Genomic DNA, 20,609 nt, shown 5'->3' on the forward strand with positions numbered 1-20,609 from the left:
ATTGGCGCGAAGATTAAAATGTAACGCTGTTTTGAATATGAGTAATTTTTTGAGTTTGTTGTATGAAATCACGCAAAAACAATAGTTTGACAATAATTGAATTGAACTTAAGAACTTGCTTGTACAAATAAATAACAATATATGTAGTCTACAAGCGTAAATTGATTTGCTTCGCAAACTTTACAAACTTAGATGCATACATATTTTATAGATTATATTCAATAACTAAACAAAAACACTCAACATTAAGATCTTGGAATGCAAATTCGTCCCAAATTCTACTTTGTATTGTACATGGATGCAATTGCAGGATCTTCCGTTTCATAAATGATAAGCACATCCCTGAATTTATCCAGCAATTGCAGCAGTTGCGAACGGCGCAGGTTCTCGAAGTACATGATCTCCTCCAGATGGTGCTCGCTCTTAAAGTAACCCATCTGATACAGCTTCACAAGCAGTGAGAGATCATCCACGTTGGCAGAGGCGGGAATTCGACGGATGGCGGCTCGATCCGCATCGCTGAAAACCTGTAGCAACTCCTTCAGCTTCTGCTCATCCTCCATGGAATCGAGGCTGTCGCAATTGTCCGTGCTCATCGAAGCGGTGATGCTGAAATTGGACTTGTGGCTGGATGATGGCTGCACGGCGATGTTGTCCGAGGCCAGTGAGGAATGGTCCTCGGACACCTCCCGCCGATGTCCGCCCACCAACACAGCTGGCACTGGCAACGGATGACTGGACATGCTAAGCATGGAGCCATGCAACTCGTCCGCATCTGGTTCTTGGTCGCCTTCTTCATCGCTAATGGCATCCCTTAGATGGTTGCTGCAGGAGGCCGAATCTCCGAATTCATCCTCGCTGGGCATAAACTGAACGTACGTGTGCAGCTGCATGAGCAGATGGTGCTGCAGCATCCAAATCACCATTTGTGCGAGGATACCCTGTCGCGCCGGCTGCTGCAGGGGCGTGGTCAAGTGTCCAATCGAAGTGGGCAATGAAAAATCGGAGATCACCTCGAACAGCGACATACCGGCAAAACGGGCCGAAAACTTCTCCACCAGGTGGGACTTTGTGTGCAATGGTGCATCCGGCGCGATCACATAGACATTTGTCTCGCATAGTGGATAAATGATAGTGGCCTTAGCCCAGTAGACCAAATGCGAGACGAGCTTATAAACATGCTCGATACTCAAGTCTGCATTGGAGGACATGCTCTGCAGACTGATCAGCGGGTCGTAGACGTCGACTAGCTGCCATAGCATGCGTGCCCCAGTCGGTGGAACGCAGTCCAACAATTCGGCAAAGTCCACCAGCAGCAGCATGCCATGATAGGGCTTCAGAGCACGAAGACACCGATCTATGGTCTCTGGATCCACCATACTGCCCTTCTTATGGAGCTGGTGTGCCTTAGCGGGCAGGCAGAAGCACAGCGTTAGGTTGTGATTCAGCGAGGTACTCAGCAGTCCAGTGGTGCACAGATCGTGGAAGATGGAGCGCAAGGCCTGCGCCAAGCTACAGCGCTCTGCAATCAGCTCCAGTGTGCGTTCCAGCGGCTGTTGCTGCTGTTCGTCGTGTGTGCGGGCCATTTGGGCCGTCTGCTCGGTAAGATAGCCACTGCGCTGCTCCTCGAACTTCAGCGCCAGTCCAAGGCGCTTGCTCAGTTCGTGGTAGCACTTAACAATCGAGTAGCTGGCCTGTGCATGCAGCGCAAACACAATATTGATGAGCATCTGTTGCTTGGCCATTGGTCCGCTTCTCTGCTCCTTGTGCGGTATCAGCGTGGGATGACTGACAAAGCGTACGTCGTTCAGTTTGAGTTCAAACTTTTGGTTGCATAGCTGTGGCTTAACAGCAAACAGAGCGGACAGGACCTCGTCAGCGAATCCCTGCAGTTGTCCTTGGCTCTTGGCAGCTCCCAAGTGGGTGGGTGTCTGCAGCAGATCGTCCGTATTGGCCACGGCATAGGGATTGCGCTTTCTGTGATTGAATAAATCGGTGTAGTCTAGCTGGGGGCCCTTTGAATTATCAGTAGTACCTGGACTTCCGCTGCTCGTCGTTGGCCACCTCCGTTTGGCCGAGAGTCTGGTAGGGATACCTGTACAGTAACCGATCCCCCTTGCTATCGAAGTAAACCAGGATTACGGCCAGGGGATTCACATTAGTCTCCATGGCACACAAACACTTCTCCTTTTGGGTAAACTAAAATATGAACATTTGCATTATCAACTGGGGTCAGGGTCAACAATTAAAGCAAAGTAAATAAATGTAAAATAAAAAATATATTTACAGCAGTGTGGCTCTCTTTTAATTTGCATTAAATACCAAAACTTTAATTAAATTGTATGCATGATAGTTTTCATTTTTCAGGCTTAACAATTATTTAAATGCAAAGCAGTTGACTTTTTTAAATCATTTGAATAATTTACCATATATAAAGGTCCAAAAATTGGAAAAGCTTAAACGAAAAACGGTCCTGCTATTTCAATCGATATACATCGGCAAGGCTCATCGAATAGGATCCCTGGTCGAGCGATAACGATGTATCGCTCCGCTGTAGTGTGACCGTCTTCGGTTGGTCAGTCTCTAATTTTTTAGAAGCGGAAAGTTGTGAGCAAAACGTGTGGAAATTGTGCTCGAAACGTCAACAAAAAATTTGTGAAAATAACTGGGAGCGTAGTATGCGAGCGCGGCAATCGCAGAACTATGAAATTCCCCTGTGAAACGTGTTAGTTTGGCTGTAAAAGCACTTTTAAAAATTACGATTTCTTATTAGCGTGTTGGAAAAGAGGAAAACACACACATTGTGAGAGGCAAAATACGTGCGGAGCGTAGGTGGGAGCGAGACGACGCTAAACGTGTACTAGCCGCGGTCTATATATACATATATATATATTATTTGTGTGAGTGTAGGAGAGGTATAACTAATTCTACAAAAAGTATAGTTTACTTGGCTGTGTGGTTCGATTCTGAATTAATTTCATAGTCTTCGGCAGTAAGGTGTCCAATAAGTTGATTTCAACTAATTGTCATTTACGTGTAGTTTGCTTTTCCACTTTGTCATCGTTTCTGTATCTATTCCTTGTATTTTTGCAAATCGGATTAATAAGTGCCTAAAATGTAAATAGCTTGTGGGTAAATAGTTAATAACATAACTATTTTACTTTTTGTGTATATGTGCGCCAACATCCGTGTGTATAGATTTTACACATACCTACGTAGAAAGGCATGCACAGATATACGTTTGTGTGGGTATCAACGAATAGGCGGAAAGACGAAATCGAAATATGTACGTACAGCATTTCGGAATGGCCAGGCGCAGTAGTAATAGGCTAAACAGGGAAACAGCGCAACACAAAAACCAAGAAGAAGAAGCAGGGCAGGCGAACAAAATAAAATAGGCGATAATAGTCAGTTGGCATGTCTTGTCCATAGGCTAGAACGGTCACACTAGCTATACGGTCTGGTCGAACCGACTGGTCGTCTCGCTCTTACACACGTCTTAAGCAACCCCAGTTTATGTGTTTTCCTGCGCGTTTTGTCTTCTGCTTCTTGTGCCATACGGTATTAATAATAATAAAATTGATTAATCAAAGTAGAAACATTTTAATTTGTGCAGGTAGTAAACGTTCGAAACAGCGTCGCGCCATTACTTAAATGCTGCAAATCAACAATGTGCAACAGAACAAAAAAGAACCAGTGTTAAAGTGTATACAAATTTAATTTGTATTTATAAAATTGAAATATAAAGTTTCAAAATAAAAAATAAACCACTTAGCTTGTCGTTAAATTAAACTAAGTTGTGCAAAATGAAGTGAAAACTCAAAATAACAGAGTAAACGGTGAGTAAAACTAGTGAGTGTGTGTATGTGAGTGCGCGCCCAAATCGGCAAGTTACTTTAAATCGGAAAAAATACAGTCGATTGGGTTATACATATCAATTGGATCACATCTACTTGAAATTCAGATTTTATTTTGATTCGAGACAGTTAAATAAATATTCCATTTGTTGATGCCTCAATTTTTTTGGTTTTTTTTGCATACTGTGTGTCGCCATATTTGATTGCATATTCTTTTTTCCACTGGCCGTCTGTATAGCGTGCTCGCTCGCACAGCTTTTCGTTTGTTCATTTGTTTTGCTTTCGATTCCGTTTTGTGCAACGTGAAGGTAGATGTGCGTAATAATGCCCCTCGCACAGAGTTGCCAACCCAAAGCAATTGTTTTGTTAAATTTCAAGCTGTTTTTAGTTTGTTTTGCTCGAGTTTCTAAGGAGACTATCTAAATCAGTATGAAAATCATATTTCGATTTGTCACACCCCGCCGCATTTGGATTGCAATGTGTATGCCGTGCAGTGTTTTTGTTGTCTTTACTAATATTTTGACATGCGCATCAGCTAGTCGGAAGAACTTAACAACAAATCGACCGCAAAGTGAAATTAAAGTTGATGAGAATTAGTGGAGCAATATCAACGACGCCATGCTGTTCCCATTATCCAGAATGTTAGCAGAGAGCTATATAGTTTTTATTTTCTTTTCTTTCGTCTTGTTTTCGTCAAACTTTTTATTGCGTGCTCCATCGTTTACACGCCTGTACGCCGTGAAGTTGGCCGCAGTTAACATGGCTTAGTGTGTGTGTGTGAGGAAGAGCTATGGTGGTCTCGCTCTCGCTTACATGCATTGCTCGAACGTTCCTGTTCTGCTCTTCGCGCATACGTGATTTTTGCAATTGTTATTTATGCCTTGTGCTTTGTACGCGCGAATTTTCGCCACAAAATGAAAGCAAGAGTTGATAGACAACTTTTTGCCTGCGCTCGGTTTTCGTTATTTTCTGCGCAGCGCAGACAAGACCATCGTCAAAATGTTAATTCGCGAAAGCTAAGCATTCGATAATTCCAAGGGTTGTCGCGGCACGAAACCAAACCGCCACAACCCCCTAAAATCACCTTACAACCCCACAGATTTTTTTTTATGCTGTAATATCCATAATAAAATCCCATGCATCCCCAATTCTTGATTGGTAATTGACCGAATTAGGTGGACCAGAAATAGCGAGCAAATGAATTAAAATAAGACGCAATTAAATAGTTGTCACTATGTAGCTGGTGTGCAAAAAGTAAAGCCCATTTTACGCTTGGCGATTGTTTCAATGAAAGTACAGCCAAAGCAATGCCCCTGATATTGTGCAGTCACGTAGTCCATTGGTCAACAAACTAATATGAGCAGCATTACTATTTTTAATTGCAGGTTCATTTTTATTCCGAAGATCACAATAGGAGTCTTTCTCTTTTCGACACACTCGTTTGAATGTGTGCGTCTGCGAGCCTCGATAAGCTTTGTATTTGTTCTACTTCATCTAGCGATGCAACAAAAGCCATAGCAACAAAAAGAAAACCCCAACAAAAACGTCACGAAAGCAGTGGCGTATTAAAAATCATGTTTGCGGGGGAACTCTCTGACCTCAGAGAAAACAGCAAACAAAACGTAATTCTTTTGATAGTATTTTGTTAATATAACGAATTAGATTTTGGCTCATATATCCCAAATGATCCCCATTGGATCCGCCCCTGTACGAAAGCACCGTGGCCACTTTTCATGTGTTTGTGTGCGCGCGATAAGTTTTCAACGTGCATTTGCAGGCACGATTTACGGGGATCTGCTGCTGTCTTGCTCACACCCACGAACCGATAATGCGCGCGAATGGGGCTTATTGTGTGAGCTTGTGTGTAATTTGTTTATGGCGCGCATTTTACTTGCGGATGTTGTTGTTGTAGTATTTGTTGGGGTTGGGGTAGGGTTGGTCTCGCACACGTGCGTGTGTGTGTGAGTGTAGTTCACCTTCTTTCCGACGATGAGAGAACCAAATTCTCCATCGCCCCTCTCTCTTTCGTGTGTATTTTTAACTAAGAGCGTTGTAAGATTCTTTCTAAATGTTGAGATGTAGCATCGATGCTAGTGTATGTATTTGTAACCCAAATCAAAATTTACGACAGCCCCAACCGCTCTATGTGTGGCGTTATCTTTAGTGGCCCATTGAGAAATATGAAACGGAAATGAGAAATGCATACCACAGTCCCTATCAAAGAGTTCTAAGCTCAACTTCCTGGCTTATCAAAACGCAGCTTGAGGTTGTAAAATCAGTTATATCGATTAACCTGGTGGCCTTTACATAGTTGTATCTGGTATCCCACAATCTATAGGCAGTAATCCAAAGGTTACATAAGCATTTTCTTTCCCATATTTACTATTCAATTGGGGAATCAATTGCGCTGCTCCCCATTCTCTGTTTCAATTAGAAACTGTATCTACAATAGGCGCAAATTGGCTGCCAGCACAATCGCACAAGCAGTAGCACACACACGCAGGTGGGATATGGCAGATATACCCAAGTGCAAGTGGCCTGTGTAATGTGTAATAGAGACAAGAAACTGAAAAGCCAGCGACAAAAGCAACGACAACAGAAAAACAAGAAAGAAAAAAAAAACTACTAGCGATGAATGCCGCGCCGGATGCCAAGGCGAAATTAGTGCATTCACTTTTCGCTCTGCTTTGCTTTTTTGCTTTGGCTCTCTGGTTTGCAATGCGAAAGACGGTGCAAACGCCCGGAATGGGCATTAAATTAGAGAATTAGAGAACAGTGGCAGTACCTGGCAAATGTTGACATCTTTTAGAGACGGCTGGTTTTTGAGGTGTAAGCGTTTAAAAACGTTTACTAAATGGATTCCAATGATAGAAAATGGCAGGTCTTCAAATTTTAAGAAGTCATTTGATAAACTTGATAGATACCATATTATAAGAACATATAATAAATTAACCTTTACAATGTTCATCAAGTTAGCAAATTTGTAGAATAGTCAAATGTTTATTATTTGATTTGGGACGCATATTGCGTTGGATAATTGCATTAGCCATTCAGCGATGCGGATAAACAAAGCAAAATAGGAAAACTTGTTTCTACAAAAGCCAAATGCACAAGTGCTAAACGTTGTTGGTGTTTTTTTTTATTGGCCAGGGGGGTCACAACTACACCTACACATCCACGTATTCAGGCACACGCACACAAGTGTAAACAATGCACAATCCCTTTGTTGCTTTTGCTTTGGCGCACCTTTCGCACCGTATCAGCTTTGCTGTTTCGCTGCTTTTCCACTTTTCCGCTCCGTGATGCTGCGTTCAAGTTTACAGCAAGTGCAGCAGCCACCACGAAGCACATTCCGAAAGGGTAGACGAAAATACATACGTAGAATAAACGCGGATATTGATGTTTGAAGTGCGCATGCGCATTTTTGGCGCCCGTTGGCAGTGCTGTGCTTTTTATTTTGTTACATAACTCAAATCCGATTTGCAGTTGGCAATGCTACTCCTGGATAATAGAGATGAGCGCCTTCCTAAACTTTTATCGATAAAGGCGATGTACCCGTGGTACACTAGAAAATAAAATCTGAACTTTACATCCGAAGATATGTACCCTTGTTTCAATTTTACGCTTTGGTTATTTTCTAACATTATTTTACATTTGTTTGTTTACCAAACGGCTAAAAATTAATTGTTTAAATCGGTACTTTTTATTGTTAATATTTCTATATGGCCTAAATTTAATAGTTTTGTTTGCTCATTTCAGATACAACGAAATATCGTTTATGGAAAGACCGTATCCAAAGAATTCAATATACAACATACAACGACAGACAACAACGCAGTATCAATTGGGCGGGACGATTATTTTTGCGAGATAGGATCAGCTTTAGGATAAGGCTCCGTATACAGGGAGTCAAACGAAGGACGCAAAAGCGAAGAAGCCGGGGAGCACGCAGAGGAAGTTGCCGCATCTCTCCCAGCGTTATGATTGTGATGGCTAACAATGTGATGTGGCACAGAGTTGGACACCGTCTATGCAAATCGAGCGCGCACCATCGCCTACAGTTGTTACCACTGGGAGTTTCAGCTTCCGTCATCCGTGCCAGAGCCAGAGGTTATGCATTGAGCCCCCAATGTTTTGGGGGCACGTCAACAAAGGCCCAGCGACAGCAGGAGCAGAATCTGCATCAGCAGAACCGGCAGCAACATGACGGCTTTAACTGCGAAGTAGTGTTGTGAAATAGAAACTAAACCGAGACCGAAACCATACTCTACCAAAAGAGTGAACTCTCAAGCCGAACCAAGGCTCCTTCCCTGTAAACACACGTCTAATTTTAGTTAGCGGACCAATCTGCCGCAGCACCACCACCATGCCCATGTCCAGTCACGACGCGGTCTTCGTGGAGCCTGCTGTCAGCAGCAGTGGCGGCGGCAGCACCAGCAGCATAAATCGCGTCGGAGTAGCCAGTGGTCCCCAGCCGCCACCCCCACATATCGTCATCGATGGCAGCAGCCTGTCCACACAGGCGCAACTGCGCATCATGCAACGTCGCATGTCGATAAGTACGCGCCAGATCCTTAGCGCCAGCCAGTCTCAGTCGATCAATCAGTCGCAAAAGTACGCGGTGCGTACAGCAGCCGGAACCGGAGCTTTAGGTGCAACGGCGGCCTCTTCGGGAAGCTCCGGTCAGGAACTAATCAATCCCCAGATCTACAAGATTGTGACCACGGACGGTAGCACCAGCAACGTCATCATTGACGCATCAGCTGCGGCGCCACCACACAACTCCAAACTGTTGCTTAGTAATCTCACTGTGCTCTCCAAGCAGGCACCAGTCCAAGGAGCAGCCGGCCAGCAGCAGCAGCAGCTCAACTACCTGGGAGCCAAGAGTCTGCCGTATGTGAGTGCGTCGCCGGCTAAGACGCAGCAGCAGCCCCAGAAGTTTGGCAGCATCAGCGCATTTAAGGCGCAACATCAGCAGCAGCAACAACATCCGCATGCTACCCTGCAGAAAGTGACTTTGGGCTCCAGAGTGGCAACCCGTCTCCAGTCGTACGTCCCGGCATCACCGTCGCAGATAATGGTGCAGCCGGCGCAACCAAAGTATGTGAATGCCACGGCGACAACGATAGGTGGCAATGCTGCTCTGCTCAAAAAGGCCAATCAAAAGATCACGGTCAAGAGTGTTAGCAATATGTCGCAGCAGCAACAGCAGCAGCAACAACAGCAGCAACAACAACAGCAGCAGCAACTACAGGCCCAGCAGCTAAAAACCTTTATCACGCAGCAGCAACAGCAGCAAACCTACAAGGCGGGGGCCAAGGCAAAGTTTGTGAAACAGACGACTGCCCTGTCCATTGCTGCTTTGCCCCAACAGCAGCAGCAGACTACCTACGCCAAACAGTCAATGGTCACCACGTCGACTCCCGCGAAGGTAACGAAACTGAATAGCAAGTATGTGCAACAGCAGATCAGCCTGCCGCAGGGAACGCAACTGCAGCACAAAACGTCGCCGAATGTCGCCGGAGGAGGATATCTTCTGCAGCAGACTCAGGGCGCCGGCGGAGGAACTATTAAGTTTGTCAACTCACATGGCACCGTTATCCAGCAGCACCCCCAACAGCAGCAGGCAACGAAGCGCACCCACTACAACAGCAGCGGGAGTAGCGACAATGAGCAGCACGCTGTAGCCAACTCCTCTCTGATAACCGATGATGTTATGATCGTCAATGGAACTCAGATGACCGACGAACTGTCTGCCCGCATCCTACAGAGCATGGCCCAGAAGTCTTTTAGCCAGCAGCAGCAAAGATTCCATCAGGTTCCCGCCACTGGCAGCGGGAACATGCCACCACCCACCCAAATCATCTACAGCAACAGCACCAGCAACGGAGCAGCCGCTAGTAGTCCGGGTGGAAATGCATCCGGCAATATGCTGCTTGCCCACTATCAGGCAGCCGGCGCAAAGCCGGTCTCCTCCGCTTCGTTCATCACGGTCACTGGGACGCCGCCCGTTACAGTGTCCACAACGCCGTCGGTGAGCATCTCATCGCATGGCTTTGCCAGTGGCAGTGCGGCCATATCCTCCTACATGTCGTCGGCAACCGCGGCTCGTCGCCAGTCTGTGAGTGCGCCCAGCAGCAGGGCGGTGTCTCTGGAGCGGAAGCAGCATCACCAGCAACTGCAGCACGATGTGATTGGTGGCGGGCGAAAGGCCCCAACAGTCATCGAGTATTACAATAAGCAGGGGTAAGTGTTAGTGATTTAGAGAAAAATAAGATTAAATCATTAATAATTATTACATCAGGCTTTTAAATGTAAACGGTTTAAAATCGATTAGTTTGTCAATTGATGTTTCAAATGATCGATTGTCAATTTGGTATAAACAATCGATAGTTAGATTGTCTAGTGTCAAAGTTTGTATTTACAATTATCGGCCAACTAGTTAGTAGTTTTGTTTCAGTCGCAGATTAAAATTGTCATATTTTTTAAAAAAGATCAATTCCTAATTACAATTCTTCAATTGCAGCGTGAATAGCATAGTTGGCAGCAGCAATAACCTGGCCCAAAGCACCAGTATGAGCAATCTCGCCGGCCCGCGGAGTAACAGTGGAAGCGGATTCGCCACGACCACTCCAACGCCAGCTACCCCACTTCACCTGACACCAGTGAACGTTCCAGTCCACGTGGAGGCAGCACCACCGTCTTCGCCAGCTCTGGTCAAGGGTTCGTCCCAACCGCCGGCGCAGCCACAACAACAACAACAAGCGCATCCCTTGGGCCCCAATCAACTGAATGCCAACGATGAGGAGCTGTACATAGAAGAGGTGCGCCCGGTTCCAGTGCTGACGCAGGATTTACGTCTGCAGCAGCTGCATGCCATCATGCAGGATCACACGTACGCCTCACAACAACAGCAGCAACAGCCTCAGCAAGCGGCTGGTGATGCGACGATTCCTGGAGCAGCACAGCAGGTCCAGCAGCCGCAGCAATGGTCCCTAGGCGGTATTGGTGTCACGGTGTCTGGTAGCCAGGGAACGCCTACAGCGGTAGGCGGATATTGCAGCTACTTTGGTCAGCAAAGTAAGTAAATTAAAATTAAATTTCAGTGAAATCCTTTGCATTTTGCACTAAGCTCAATGCAATAGCTTGTTTGCTATTCATATTAACCTTATAAACTTTGTTTAATCAGTTGCTCGCCCTCAAGCTGACGATGATGCCCACTCTGCTATTAGCAGTAGTTCCCGGATGGGATTAGCCAGCACAGATATTGATCCTGGAGAGGAGACTGAAACAGCACCAGAAGCTGAGGCCGAGGACGACTCCGTAACGCGCTGCATATGCGAACTAACCCACGACGATGGGTATATGATATGCTGCGATAAGTGCTCGTAAGTATCATTTTCGTAACAATCGGATTGTTTAAAATTTTGAATTTGTTAAAATGAACGGTGCATGATATACCTGATTTCTATTTTGTAGGGCATGGCAACATGTGGACTGCATGGGCATCGACCGCCAAAACATCCCGGAGGAGTACATGTGTGAACTTTGCCAGCCACGTGCAGTGGATAAGGCGAGAGCACGAGCACTGCAGCGTCAAAAGCGCAAGGAGCACATGCTGCTGGTGGCCACTCAAGCGGCCAATGGTGCCGCAGCCGTGGCAGCAGGAACAACGCTCAGCGGTGGACTCGCCAGTGGTTTGCCCATGTCAGAGGAACTACAGCACAGACTGGCATCTGGCCTGAATGGAGGATTTGCCACGGGCACCGGCATGTCGAAGAAGTCGAAGAAAACCAAAGAGAATTCGGGAAGTACCTCTACCTTAAAGAAAGCTAAAAAGAGCGGTGTTGGTATGGGCGGAGAGAAGAACGCCAGCGGAAGCGGTACTCCTACTGGCACTAGCGGTAAGTCCAGCAAGAAGAGCAGCAAACGAAAGAGCAAATCTGGCGGAGATGGGTCAAGTGGTGGGGGAAACAGTCCCGCTTTAACAGCCGCCGAGAAGCATGCCGCCAATCTGCGCCAGTGGATCGAGAACTACGAGTATGCTGTGACCAACCACTATTCGCCAGAACTTCGCGCCCGCCTGCACGCCATCCAGAAGCAGCCCAGCCTATTGCAGAGCATACAAAACACGGAGAATAAGGCGTTGAGGCAAATTCAACAGCAACTCTCCACGGCGGGCAGCGCAGAGCAGCTTGAGCAGAGAGCGCAGCTTATTCCGTATGCTGGCGCCAAGGTGCTAATAAGCAGCGTTGACTTGTCGCCCCATGCCCCCATCCACGAGTTACGCGGCAAGTATATGCTGACCACCCAGTTCCGTACCCAGAATCCCACCGTCAACATGAACACACCGCCGCCGAGCAACTACCTTAACAGCTTCAAGGCGCACAAGACTCCGGGACAGTTTGTATTCTTTTACCAACTGCCCGGTGTGGAGGCGCCCATGCAGACCCTTCGGCCGGACGGAAGTGTGCCACAAGTTGCGCAGCAACCACCATCCTACCTAAAGGGTCCGGAGGTGTGTGTGGATACGCGGACCTATGGCAACGATGCACGATTCGTGCGTCGTTCTTGCCGACCGAATGCCGAGTTGCAGCACTACTTTGAGAAGGGAACGCTGCATTTGTATATAGTGGCATTAACACACATACGTGCCCAGACGGAGATCACAATCCGCCACGAGCCACACGACTTGACGGCGGTGGAGCAGAAGAAGTCACACGCTGCCGTCATCCAGCCAACAAGTACCCGTTGCGCATGCGACATGGGAAGTGATTGTCTCTTCGCCCTACCACTGGCCGTGCAGCAACAGCTTCAAGCTCCACCCACGCAGCCCAGGAGCAGTCACCGGAACAAGGCGGCAGCAGCAGCGGCTGCGGCAGCTGCTGCTAACAGTGCAGCAGCCATACAGTTAACCATGGGATTGGGCGTCGGAGCAACGGTGGCGGCAGGAGCGACTGTGTTGCCAAATTCCCGAAATCGTTCCACATCCTCCAGCGGCGAGAGCAGTCAAATGGGCCTAAACAGTCCGCAGCTTGGACAATTGAATTTGGGCTTTAAAACGTCTGTGACAGCGACATCGCTGACAGCGCCAGTTCCAGGAGTGCACTGCAACAACAGCGGCGGAAGCAGTAGCAGCAGCAACAACTCTTGCTCGGTGTCCATGTCCAGTGTGCTACACGATTCTGGTATTTGCACTTCATCCTCTTCGCCGTCGGTGTCCATTCCCTCACCGACACCCACCCAGATGCAATCGCCGACCTTACAGCAGCATCCGCAACAGATACCGCAGCAACAATTGTCGCTTTTGCAGCGCAGTCCAACGCAACAGCATCAGCAACAGATCCTTGCTGCGTTGCCCACGCCGATGCTCACGCCTATGCTTTCACCCCAATTGCCAAAACCAGCACAACAACAAGCCCACGTGGTATTGCCGCAGCCGCAGCAATCTTCGTTGCTGCAGCAGCAGCAGCAGAGTCAGGAGCCCTTGGCTGTTATAGCAGCAGCAGCAGCTGCGCAGCAGCCCATGGCCACCTATTTTGTTCGACAACCGCAGCAACAGCAACAACAGCAATCGCCAAAGCCGCAAGCGATTGTGGCACAACAGCAACATGTGGTCGGTGCGCAACAGCAGCAACACTTCCTGCAGCAACAGCAGAAGCAACAGCAGCAACAACAGCAAATGGCGGATGAGGCTAGAATGGCAGTGAGTGCGTTGCAAACACTGCATGCCACCCCCACTTCGCATATAGTGTCGCCAATCAAAGTGGCAGCAGTGCAGCAGCAATCGCAACCGCAACAGCAACAGCAACACACGCACCAACAAACACATAACCAGCAAGCAGTACAACAGCAATCCAATCAACTGCAACAACAACAATCGCAGCAGCCCAACTACCCGCAGTCGCCACAGCGTCAGCAAAAACCTCAGCCCGTACAGCACCAGCCGCAGATAGTATTTTCAACGGGAGCACAGGCGATTCCAGCAACAACGCCCACCAAATTGAATTCACCTGTTAAAAGTGTGGCGCCAGTGATTACCAACAATAACATTACGGTCAGTGCTCAATCCGCGGTGGTGGGCGGAAAGAAAACACCTGCCAAGCATCCCCAGCAGCAACAACAACAGCAGCAGCCATTGACACCGGTTTCGGCTGCTTCGGCTCCAGCAGCAACTCCTTCGTCGTCGGAATCCAAAGAGGATGATGTGTCGCCAAGTGCCACAACAACTCCCACAACACGAACGCCTGCCAAGGATAAGCCGAAGCAGTCGCGCGAAGATCGCAAGCTGGAGGCCATTCTGCGAGCGATTGAAAAAATGGAGAAACAAGAAGCTCGCGGAAAGAAGGACACACGCCAGAGCAGCGGTGGCAAGAGGCAGGCGAGCAACTCGCCCGCTTCGCCCAACAAGCGTAATAGCTCGAACTCCATCAGCGAGGATGTAGAGACGCCGACGAGTACTAACTCCGCAGCGGCAGCTGCCCAACGTCGAAATAAGAAGAAGCGTAAGGTTAGTCGCAGCTTGAATAACAACACGAATGGCTTGGGCTCGGGTGGTGGCAGCAATAACAAGCGACGGAAGAGTATCGTGGTGGAGTCGGATGGAGAGTCTCATGCATTAACCAACTCAGAGTCGGAGGATCAAGGTCAGCATCCTCAGTCGCATCACAGCGGATCCGAGGATCAGGCGGCAGGTCTTCTTCTGGCCTTGGCCCACAACAACTCCTCACCGAATGAGCCATTCAAGTCGCCATCATCCCAATCACATTCCCTGCCAGCAACTCCAGCCTCTGTGAGTAGTGCTTGCCTGCTAATTGAGGCCGCTATGGGACCACTGCAGCAGCAACCGGCACCGGCTTCAGCGTCGCCTTCCTTAGCCGAATTCAAGTACCCGCCCGGTGGGGCCAAGACCAAAAAGTCTCTTATGTCCAGTTGGTTCCAGCAGGCAGAACAGCAGCACGCATCCGGCTTGGACAGCCTCGTGCAGGCGGCTATGAGCGAAATCAACGGCGAGCGTGAGCAGCTTCAACGCCAACCGCAAGGCGAATCCTTGCCAGCGCCGGCTTTGCTGAAGGTAGAGCAGTTTATACATCAGGCAGAGTCCACAACAGCTGTTCCTGCTCGGGAACAACTGCACCTACCACTACAAAACAATTCATCAGTGAAGAAGCGCTGGTTGCGACAAGCCATCAGCGAAGAGACCACACCAGTCGATGAGCTTCAGCAGTCACAAAATCAGTCGGTAACTGCCACTCCCTCTCCACAGCCGGTACCAACTGTTTCTCCGCTCGCGAACGGATTTAGTACTCCGCTAAAGAAGAGGCGCCTGGTGGTCGTAAGCAATGGAACGAACGTGGAGTCTGATGAAACGCATATCGACGTATTAGGGGAGCCAAAGGATGAAGCAGAAGAGAATGTCGCAATGACTGAATTGAAGGTGGAAATAGAAAACCACCATCAAGAGCAAGATGACGACGTAGACATCCTGCGTTCACCCAGTCCGGGTACTCATCAAATAGTGGCAGAGGATAATCTGGTTAAGATCGAGCCGGAGGACACAAGTGCTGCAGCCGATGATGTGAAGATCGATGTGGAACGAGAGGAGAGCCAGGCATGCGATAAGTTCGAGGAAATGGTTAAGGTGAAGCGCGAAGAAGAAGAGCAGCGTGAGAAGGAAATCAAACTGCTGCAAGAACGGCAGGAACACGAACAGCCTAAAGTTGAGCCCGTCCCGGTGGAACCAAAGCTTGAAAATAACGTAGCGAAAGCGGAGCCCAAAGTGGAGCCAAGTCAAGACATAGTGTCTAAAAAGGAGCCCACAAAGGTGGAACCCAAGCCGGGCGAGTCTCTGCTGCGCACAACAGCGACTGCAACTGCAACAACTACTGCAGCAGCAATCGCTGCGACAACTCTGCTCGATGTGAGCAAAGTGGCAGTCAAGACTCGACCACCACTCAAACTGGAGGATGAACCGCAAAAGAAAAAGCCAAAGCTGGAGTCAGTAATTCCAGCCCCAGTAGTAACAGTGCCTCCAGTTTCAGCTCCTCCGATACCAGCTGCATCAAATGCCACTACATCGGCGGTAACGAACTCTGCTGCGGCTCCACTTACAACAACAACTGCTCCGTCTAGTACCAAAAATCTCACCGAACACGATATACAGGAACGCTTGCTGTCGTTCCATGCAGCCAACATTTCCTATTTGCAGTCTAGAAACAAAAAGGCAACCGCAGCTTTGACCTCCGCCTCCCCCAGCCAGAAGAGCAATAGCAGCAGTGGCGGTAGTGGCACAGAGTCGAAAAAATCATCCAAGGATAAGGATGAAAAGCGCGACAAGGAGAAGCAGCTAAAGAAATCGAAAAAGGAGAAGAAAAAGTCGAAGGAGAAGGAGAAGCAAAAGGCAGCAGTTAATGTTAATTCCACTTCGCAAATTGTTGACGCCAAGAAAAAGACAACTCAGCCATCGAAGCCAGACAGCAAATCCTCAATAGCGCCGGTCCTAGTTCCACCTAGTTTGCCAGTTGCTACTGCAAATGGCAAGACCAAGCACACAGCGTACAACAACGTGGATCAGCAACAGCAGCAGCAGCAGCAAATGAGGCGCCGCACCATGTCTATGTGTATCACACCAGTTACTCCGACGCCGGTGGTAACGCCATCGCCGTTGCATGGAACGCCACCCTCGACTAAGAAGCGCCAGACCAACTTCGAGCAGGAACTCACGAAGCCTAACAGTCAGATCCTGAGCAGTAGCATCCTATTGAACAGCAGTAAGGGACTTGGCCCGCCTCTAGCCGCCCCCACAGTGGTTAGCGTGCCCACGGCCGTTCAACAGCAGCAGCATCGTAAGGAGAATAACCACCAGGAGGCGACTCCAGCCAGTGGCGGTGCTATGAGTCTGGCGGCTGCTATTGCTAGCGGAAAACTGAATGCTATTAGCCGAAGGCGAGAGTCCATGTGTGGTAGCCGGCAGCAGCAGGCTCTAATTGCGGCTGCCTTGAAGAAGGAAAAGAAGGAGAAAAAGAAGAGCAAGAAAAAGGATCGAGAAAAGCAAAAGCACGATAAGCAAAAGGGCAAGGAGAAGGAGCGAGAAAAGGACAAAGAGAAGGACAACAAGCAAAAGACTAATCACATACAGAAGCCTGCTCACCCGACACCAGTCCTAGCTAACTCGATTCCAATTTCGGCACCCGCTCCAGTCTCTGTATTGGGTCCAACGCCCGTGCCGACGCCCAAGGCTGCTCCTATCCCAGTTTTGATAACCCAGCCCACACCGTCACCGATCCTTGTAACCCAACCATTGGTTAACAATTGCTCGGCCAAGGTAGCATCGCTTCCCTTCTACAACACAATCTACGGCAAGCTGCAGGACCCTTCGACGCCAACTAGCAGCCCCCTTCCGGTCACTAACACCATGCCCAGTCTGGCCGAATATCTGGAGTCTACCAAAACCAAGACAACAGCACTATCAACAGTCAAGCCCATTGGAATTGCAGCAGTAACGCCTCTCAGTAGCGCCATAACTCCTGCCAAAGTTGCACCTTCCTCCCTGGAAATGCCCCCACCGGCCACCACACCATTGAAACTGTATACGCGGACCGCCAGCCATGATCCGCGACTGAATCCCATGCTCACGGTTCCAGACCCCACTCCCATGCCGAAACGTAAGCTCTCCATCAGCGAATATCGGATGCGCCATCGTCCATCGGTAGACACGGCGCCAACCACGCCGACAACACCCACAACTCCTACCACTCCAACTACACCACCGGGCTGCAATAAGGATCGCCCCTTTGCCAAGCCACAGACCATTAACAAGTGCTCACTTCAGTCGCCGGAACGCTTTCAGGCGGCGATTCGGGAGCGGCGCAACTCGATCAGTGCGCACCATCCGCAGCAAAACGCTCACCACAATCTGAACAACAATAAAGGCAGCATCAGCAACAAGGGCGGAAGCAGCAGCGGTAATCATTTGCAGCAAGCGTTAGGCGTCACTGGTGGAAGATTGCAATCCAAGAATGCGATAGTAGATCCATCGGCCACCACATTAAGTACGGTGAATAGCATACTTAGTACGGCTCAAAAGCTGCACATGTTTGATGATAAGCCAAAGGGTAAGTGAATTATAATTGACCCTTATATATTTGGGCTAGCAATTCTAACCAACTACCGTCTACAGGTGGCCACTTCAATGCTGCACCCACACTACTCGAGCAGCAGCAGGAGAAGATGAGCGAACGATCGCGGTGCTTGCAGCGGACCATATCCTGTGACTCGCGGGTCATCGAGCGATTGGGCACAGGTGCCGCTGCAGGTGCCTTGGAGAAAGTTACCACGGCATCAAGCAGGCGCGATGCCGTCTGATTGGGTATGTGGATATTGAGAAAACCTTCAATCTGAAAATCCTAATTGAATGCCTTTCAATCCATAGTGAACTAAACAAACTGCTGACCACAAAAAAGTAATACAGCTTCTCAAGAAGGCCGCTTTATTGCAGATTGATTCAAATTTATGTATTTGATAATAGCTTACCGGTACCAAACAATTAAAACAACCAACCCGTTCTTTGATTTTACAAAGCCAAATTATAACAACAAATACAACGCGCATATAGTATGAGCTGCATACCTTTATGTAATGTGAATTGAAATCAGGAGACGGACGACATGCAACCAAATGCTATCAATGATTGTATATTGGGAGACAAACACACACTTTGCATAGCAAGAGAGTTTGGGGAAACTGAAAACGAAGATTAACAAAATTACTTAGTTACTTTATAGTATCGTTTATGTCACAGCAATCAAACCGCTTAACCTAACTTATAAAAAGGAACCTACGATATATATATATGCACATGTATATGCTAGACACCTATAAATAGAGCCTATGTAGAGCGATATAAGCATAAACTTACATAGCACATAGAATACGAATACAGATTAGGCAGCCAAATTTGAAGTTGTAAAAATGTTAGAAACCACTCTTGGCTTATTTACTAATTGAATATGTATTTTTAGTTATTAAGTTCAATCAATCCTGAAAAAGTTCCGTTTTCGCCATTGCAGAGGAGCCGAAAGTAGATGTGCGGAAGGTCCATCCCTACATAATATATATTTTTGTGTCACTTTCGTTTAAATTTTGAATTACTTATAATCGTAGAAATAAAAAGTATATATTAATCACACTTAACTACAATATTTACCCAAAAAAGAGAAAACAGTTTAGCCAGACTTAAAAAAACATGCAAGCAATATTTAAAACACATTACCTAGAACAGAACTTGGCGAATAATACAAAATGTAATTGTTAGAGAGACCAAGCGAAAACAAAATCCGGGACTAACAAAACTGTACATAATATTTTTAAAACCCAAACATGAGCAACCAAAAGGATGAAAATAAAAACTACTTGTCTTATTAAGCAAGTTAGTTAAGTAAGTTAAAAAGAGTACAAAGCGAGGGTTAATTGATTGAAATTATGCTAATGGATCGCGTTAAAAGTGTAAATAGTGGCAGCAACAGAAAGTGTCCGTAGCCATTTTCGTATATAGGCTTAATTATTTTAATCTTTCGAATTTCGCCTAAAGTAAAATATTCACAAATTAATTGTAACATTAATTTGTTTGATAAATAGCTTGTCATTAGACTTAGATCAAGATTTTATTCAGATCAATGCTCACCGACGAATGTGCCAGAAAATTTTGTTTGTTGCGTAATTTAATTCGGTGAAATATGCCAGATTAAATTTTCGTAACCGTTTTCGATATGTTCCTTGTTGCAGCATTTTTCAATCTTCACAGTGAAAAATATACCTAATTTGTTTACTTCCAATACGCACACACACAAAACAAAATATTGGAAACGAAAATAGAAAGAAACTCATTTATGGACCCTGTGAAAAATGATCTATTATTGATTCAAATAGTCTTTGTTACGGATCACAAACTGGACAAAACATGTTGTAAAAAACATAAGTTGTAAAAGTGTTTACCAATCTCTTTTGAGGGGCAATAGTATATATAACCGTGTACATATGCAATTTTAATTCTAACAGGCAAATCATGCAGGTGGTCTTTGGCGAAGCGCTTTTTAGTTTTAATCGAACATTTATTTTTGTAAATATGCATATGCAACGTTTATAATGTAATCATCGCGTAAGTGTAAAATATTTAACTAAGCCGATTTTATGAAAAGTATGTTGTTAATTTTTTTTAGCGCTGTACAATAGAAACAAGACCTATATTAAACCTTTTGTTAGTTATCTATAGAACATAAATATGGACAATAGTTCGTAATTTTCGTAATAGTTTTTGATAGTTCTAGCATAAAGGGAAAACGAAATTATTTATAACTTATTTGGTTGGAAATACCTACTCGTAATAATTTGTACTCTACACCTAGATTCTTTGTAAGCGCGAATTTGAATTGTAAGTCTAAGCATAATGGTTTTAGTCATAAGTATACCTTGGTTCAACAGATGTAAATTAAACACGTTAATTGTTTACTAAACACAAACACAAGCATGCCTAAAGAAGTCGGCAAACAAGCTTCGTCTGTAAAATACATTACAAATGAATTGATAAGATTCTTTAACAATAAACAAAAAACCGAAAAACACAAATAAAACGAAATTAAAATGAAAATATACCAATTGTGTTTTACTTCACTTCCAATTTCAACAATTTCCAAGCGGGTCAAACATTTTTAAAGGTGGTTATAAATTCGTAATAAATATATTGTTGAATAGAAT

General features: G+C 46.6%; 2 protein-coding genes across 4 annotated transcripts; one reads left to right on the forward strand and one right to left on the reverse strand.

Annotated features, from left to right (window-relative positions):
- Positions 1 to 127: 127 nt before the first annotated feature.
- On the reverse strand, positions 128 to 2,568 carry LOC6738000 (GATOR complex protein NPRL3). 2 transcript variants are annotated; one of them, XM_016169580.3, is made up of 3 exons: positions 2,427 to 2,568; positions 2,036 to 2,199; positions 128 to 1,977 (listed from the first exon to the last, which is right to left on the reverse strand). In XM_016169580.3, the coding sequence occupies exons 1-3, from the start codon at positions 2,427 to 2,429 to the stop codon at positions 279 to 281; spliced, it is 1,866 nt and encodes a 621-aa protein (XP_016031795.1). In that variant the 5' UTR covers positions 2,430 to 2,568; the 3' UTR covers positions 128 to 278. The 2 variants fall into 2 exon arrangements, with proteins under 2 accessions (XP_016031795.1, XP_039149274.1); XM_039293340.2 differs by lacking the exon at positions 2,427 to 2,568 and adding an exon at positions 2,288 to 2,339.
- Positions 2,569 to 2,591: 23 nt separating this feature from the next.
- LOC6738001 lies at positions 2,592 to 20,502 on the forward strand. 2 transcript variants are annotated; one of them, XM_039293337.2, is made up of 8 exons: positions 2,592 to 2,725; positions 3,617 to 3,839; positions 7,617 to 10,103; positions 10,384 to 10,937; positions 11,047 to 11,245; positions 11,337 to 17,971; positions 18,037 to 18,225; positions 18,289 to 20,502. In XM_039293337.2, the coding sequence occupies exons 3-7, from the start codon at positions 8,224 to 8,226 to the stop codon at positions 18,219 to 18,221; spliced, it is 9,453 nt and encodes a 3,150-aa protein (XP_039149271.1). In that variant the 5' UTR covers positions 2,592 to 2,725; positions 3,617 to 3,839; positions 7,617 to 8,223; the 3' UTR covers positions 18,222 to 18,225; positions 18,289 to 20,502. The 2 variants fall into 2 exon arrangements, with proteins under 2 accessions (XP_039149271.1, XP_044779054.1); XM_044923119.1 differs by lacking the exon at positions 2,592 to 2,725 and adding an exon at positions 2,786 to 2,803.
- Positions 20,503 to 20,609: the final 107 nt, after the last annotated feature.

This window comes from Drosophila simulans, chromosome 3L (assembly GCF_016746395.2).
Source record: "Drosophila simulans strain w501 chromosome 3L, Prin_Dsim_3.1, whole genome shotgun sequence".
NCBI lineage: Eukaryota > Metazoa > Arthropoda > Insecta > Diptera > Drosophilidae > Drosophila > Drosophila simulans.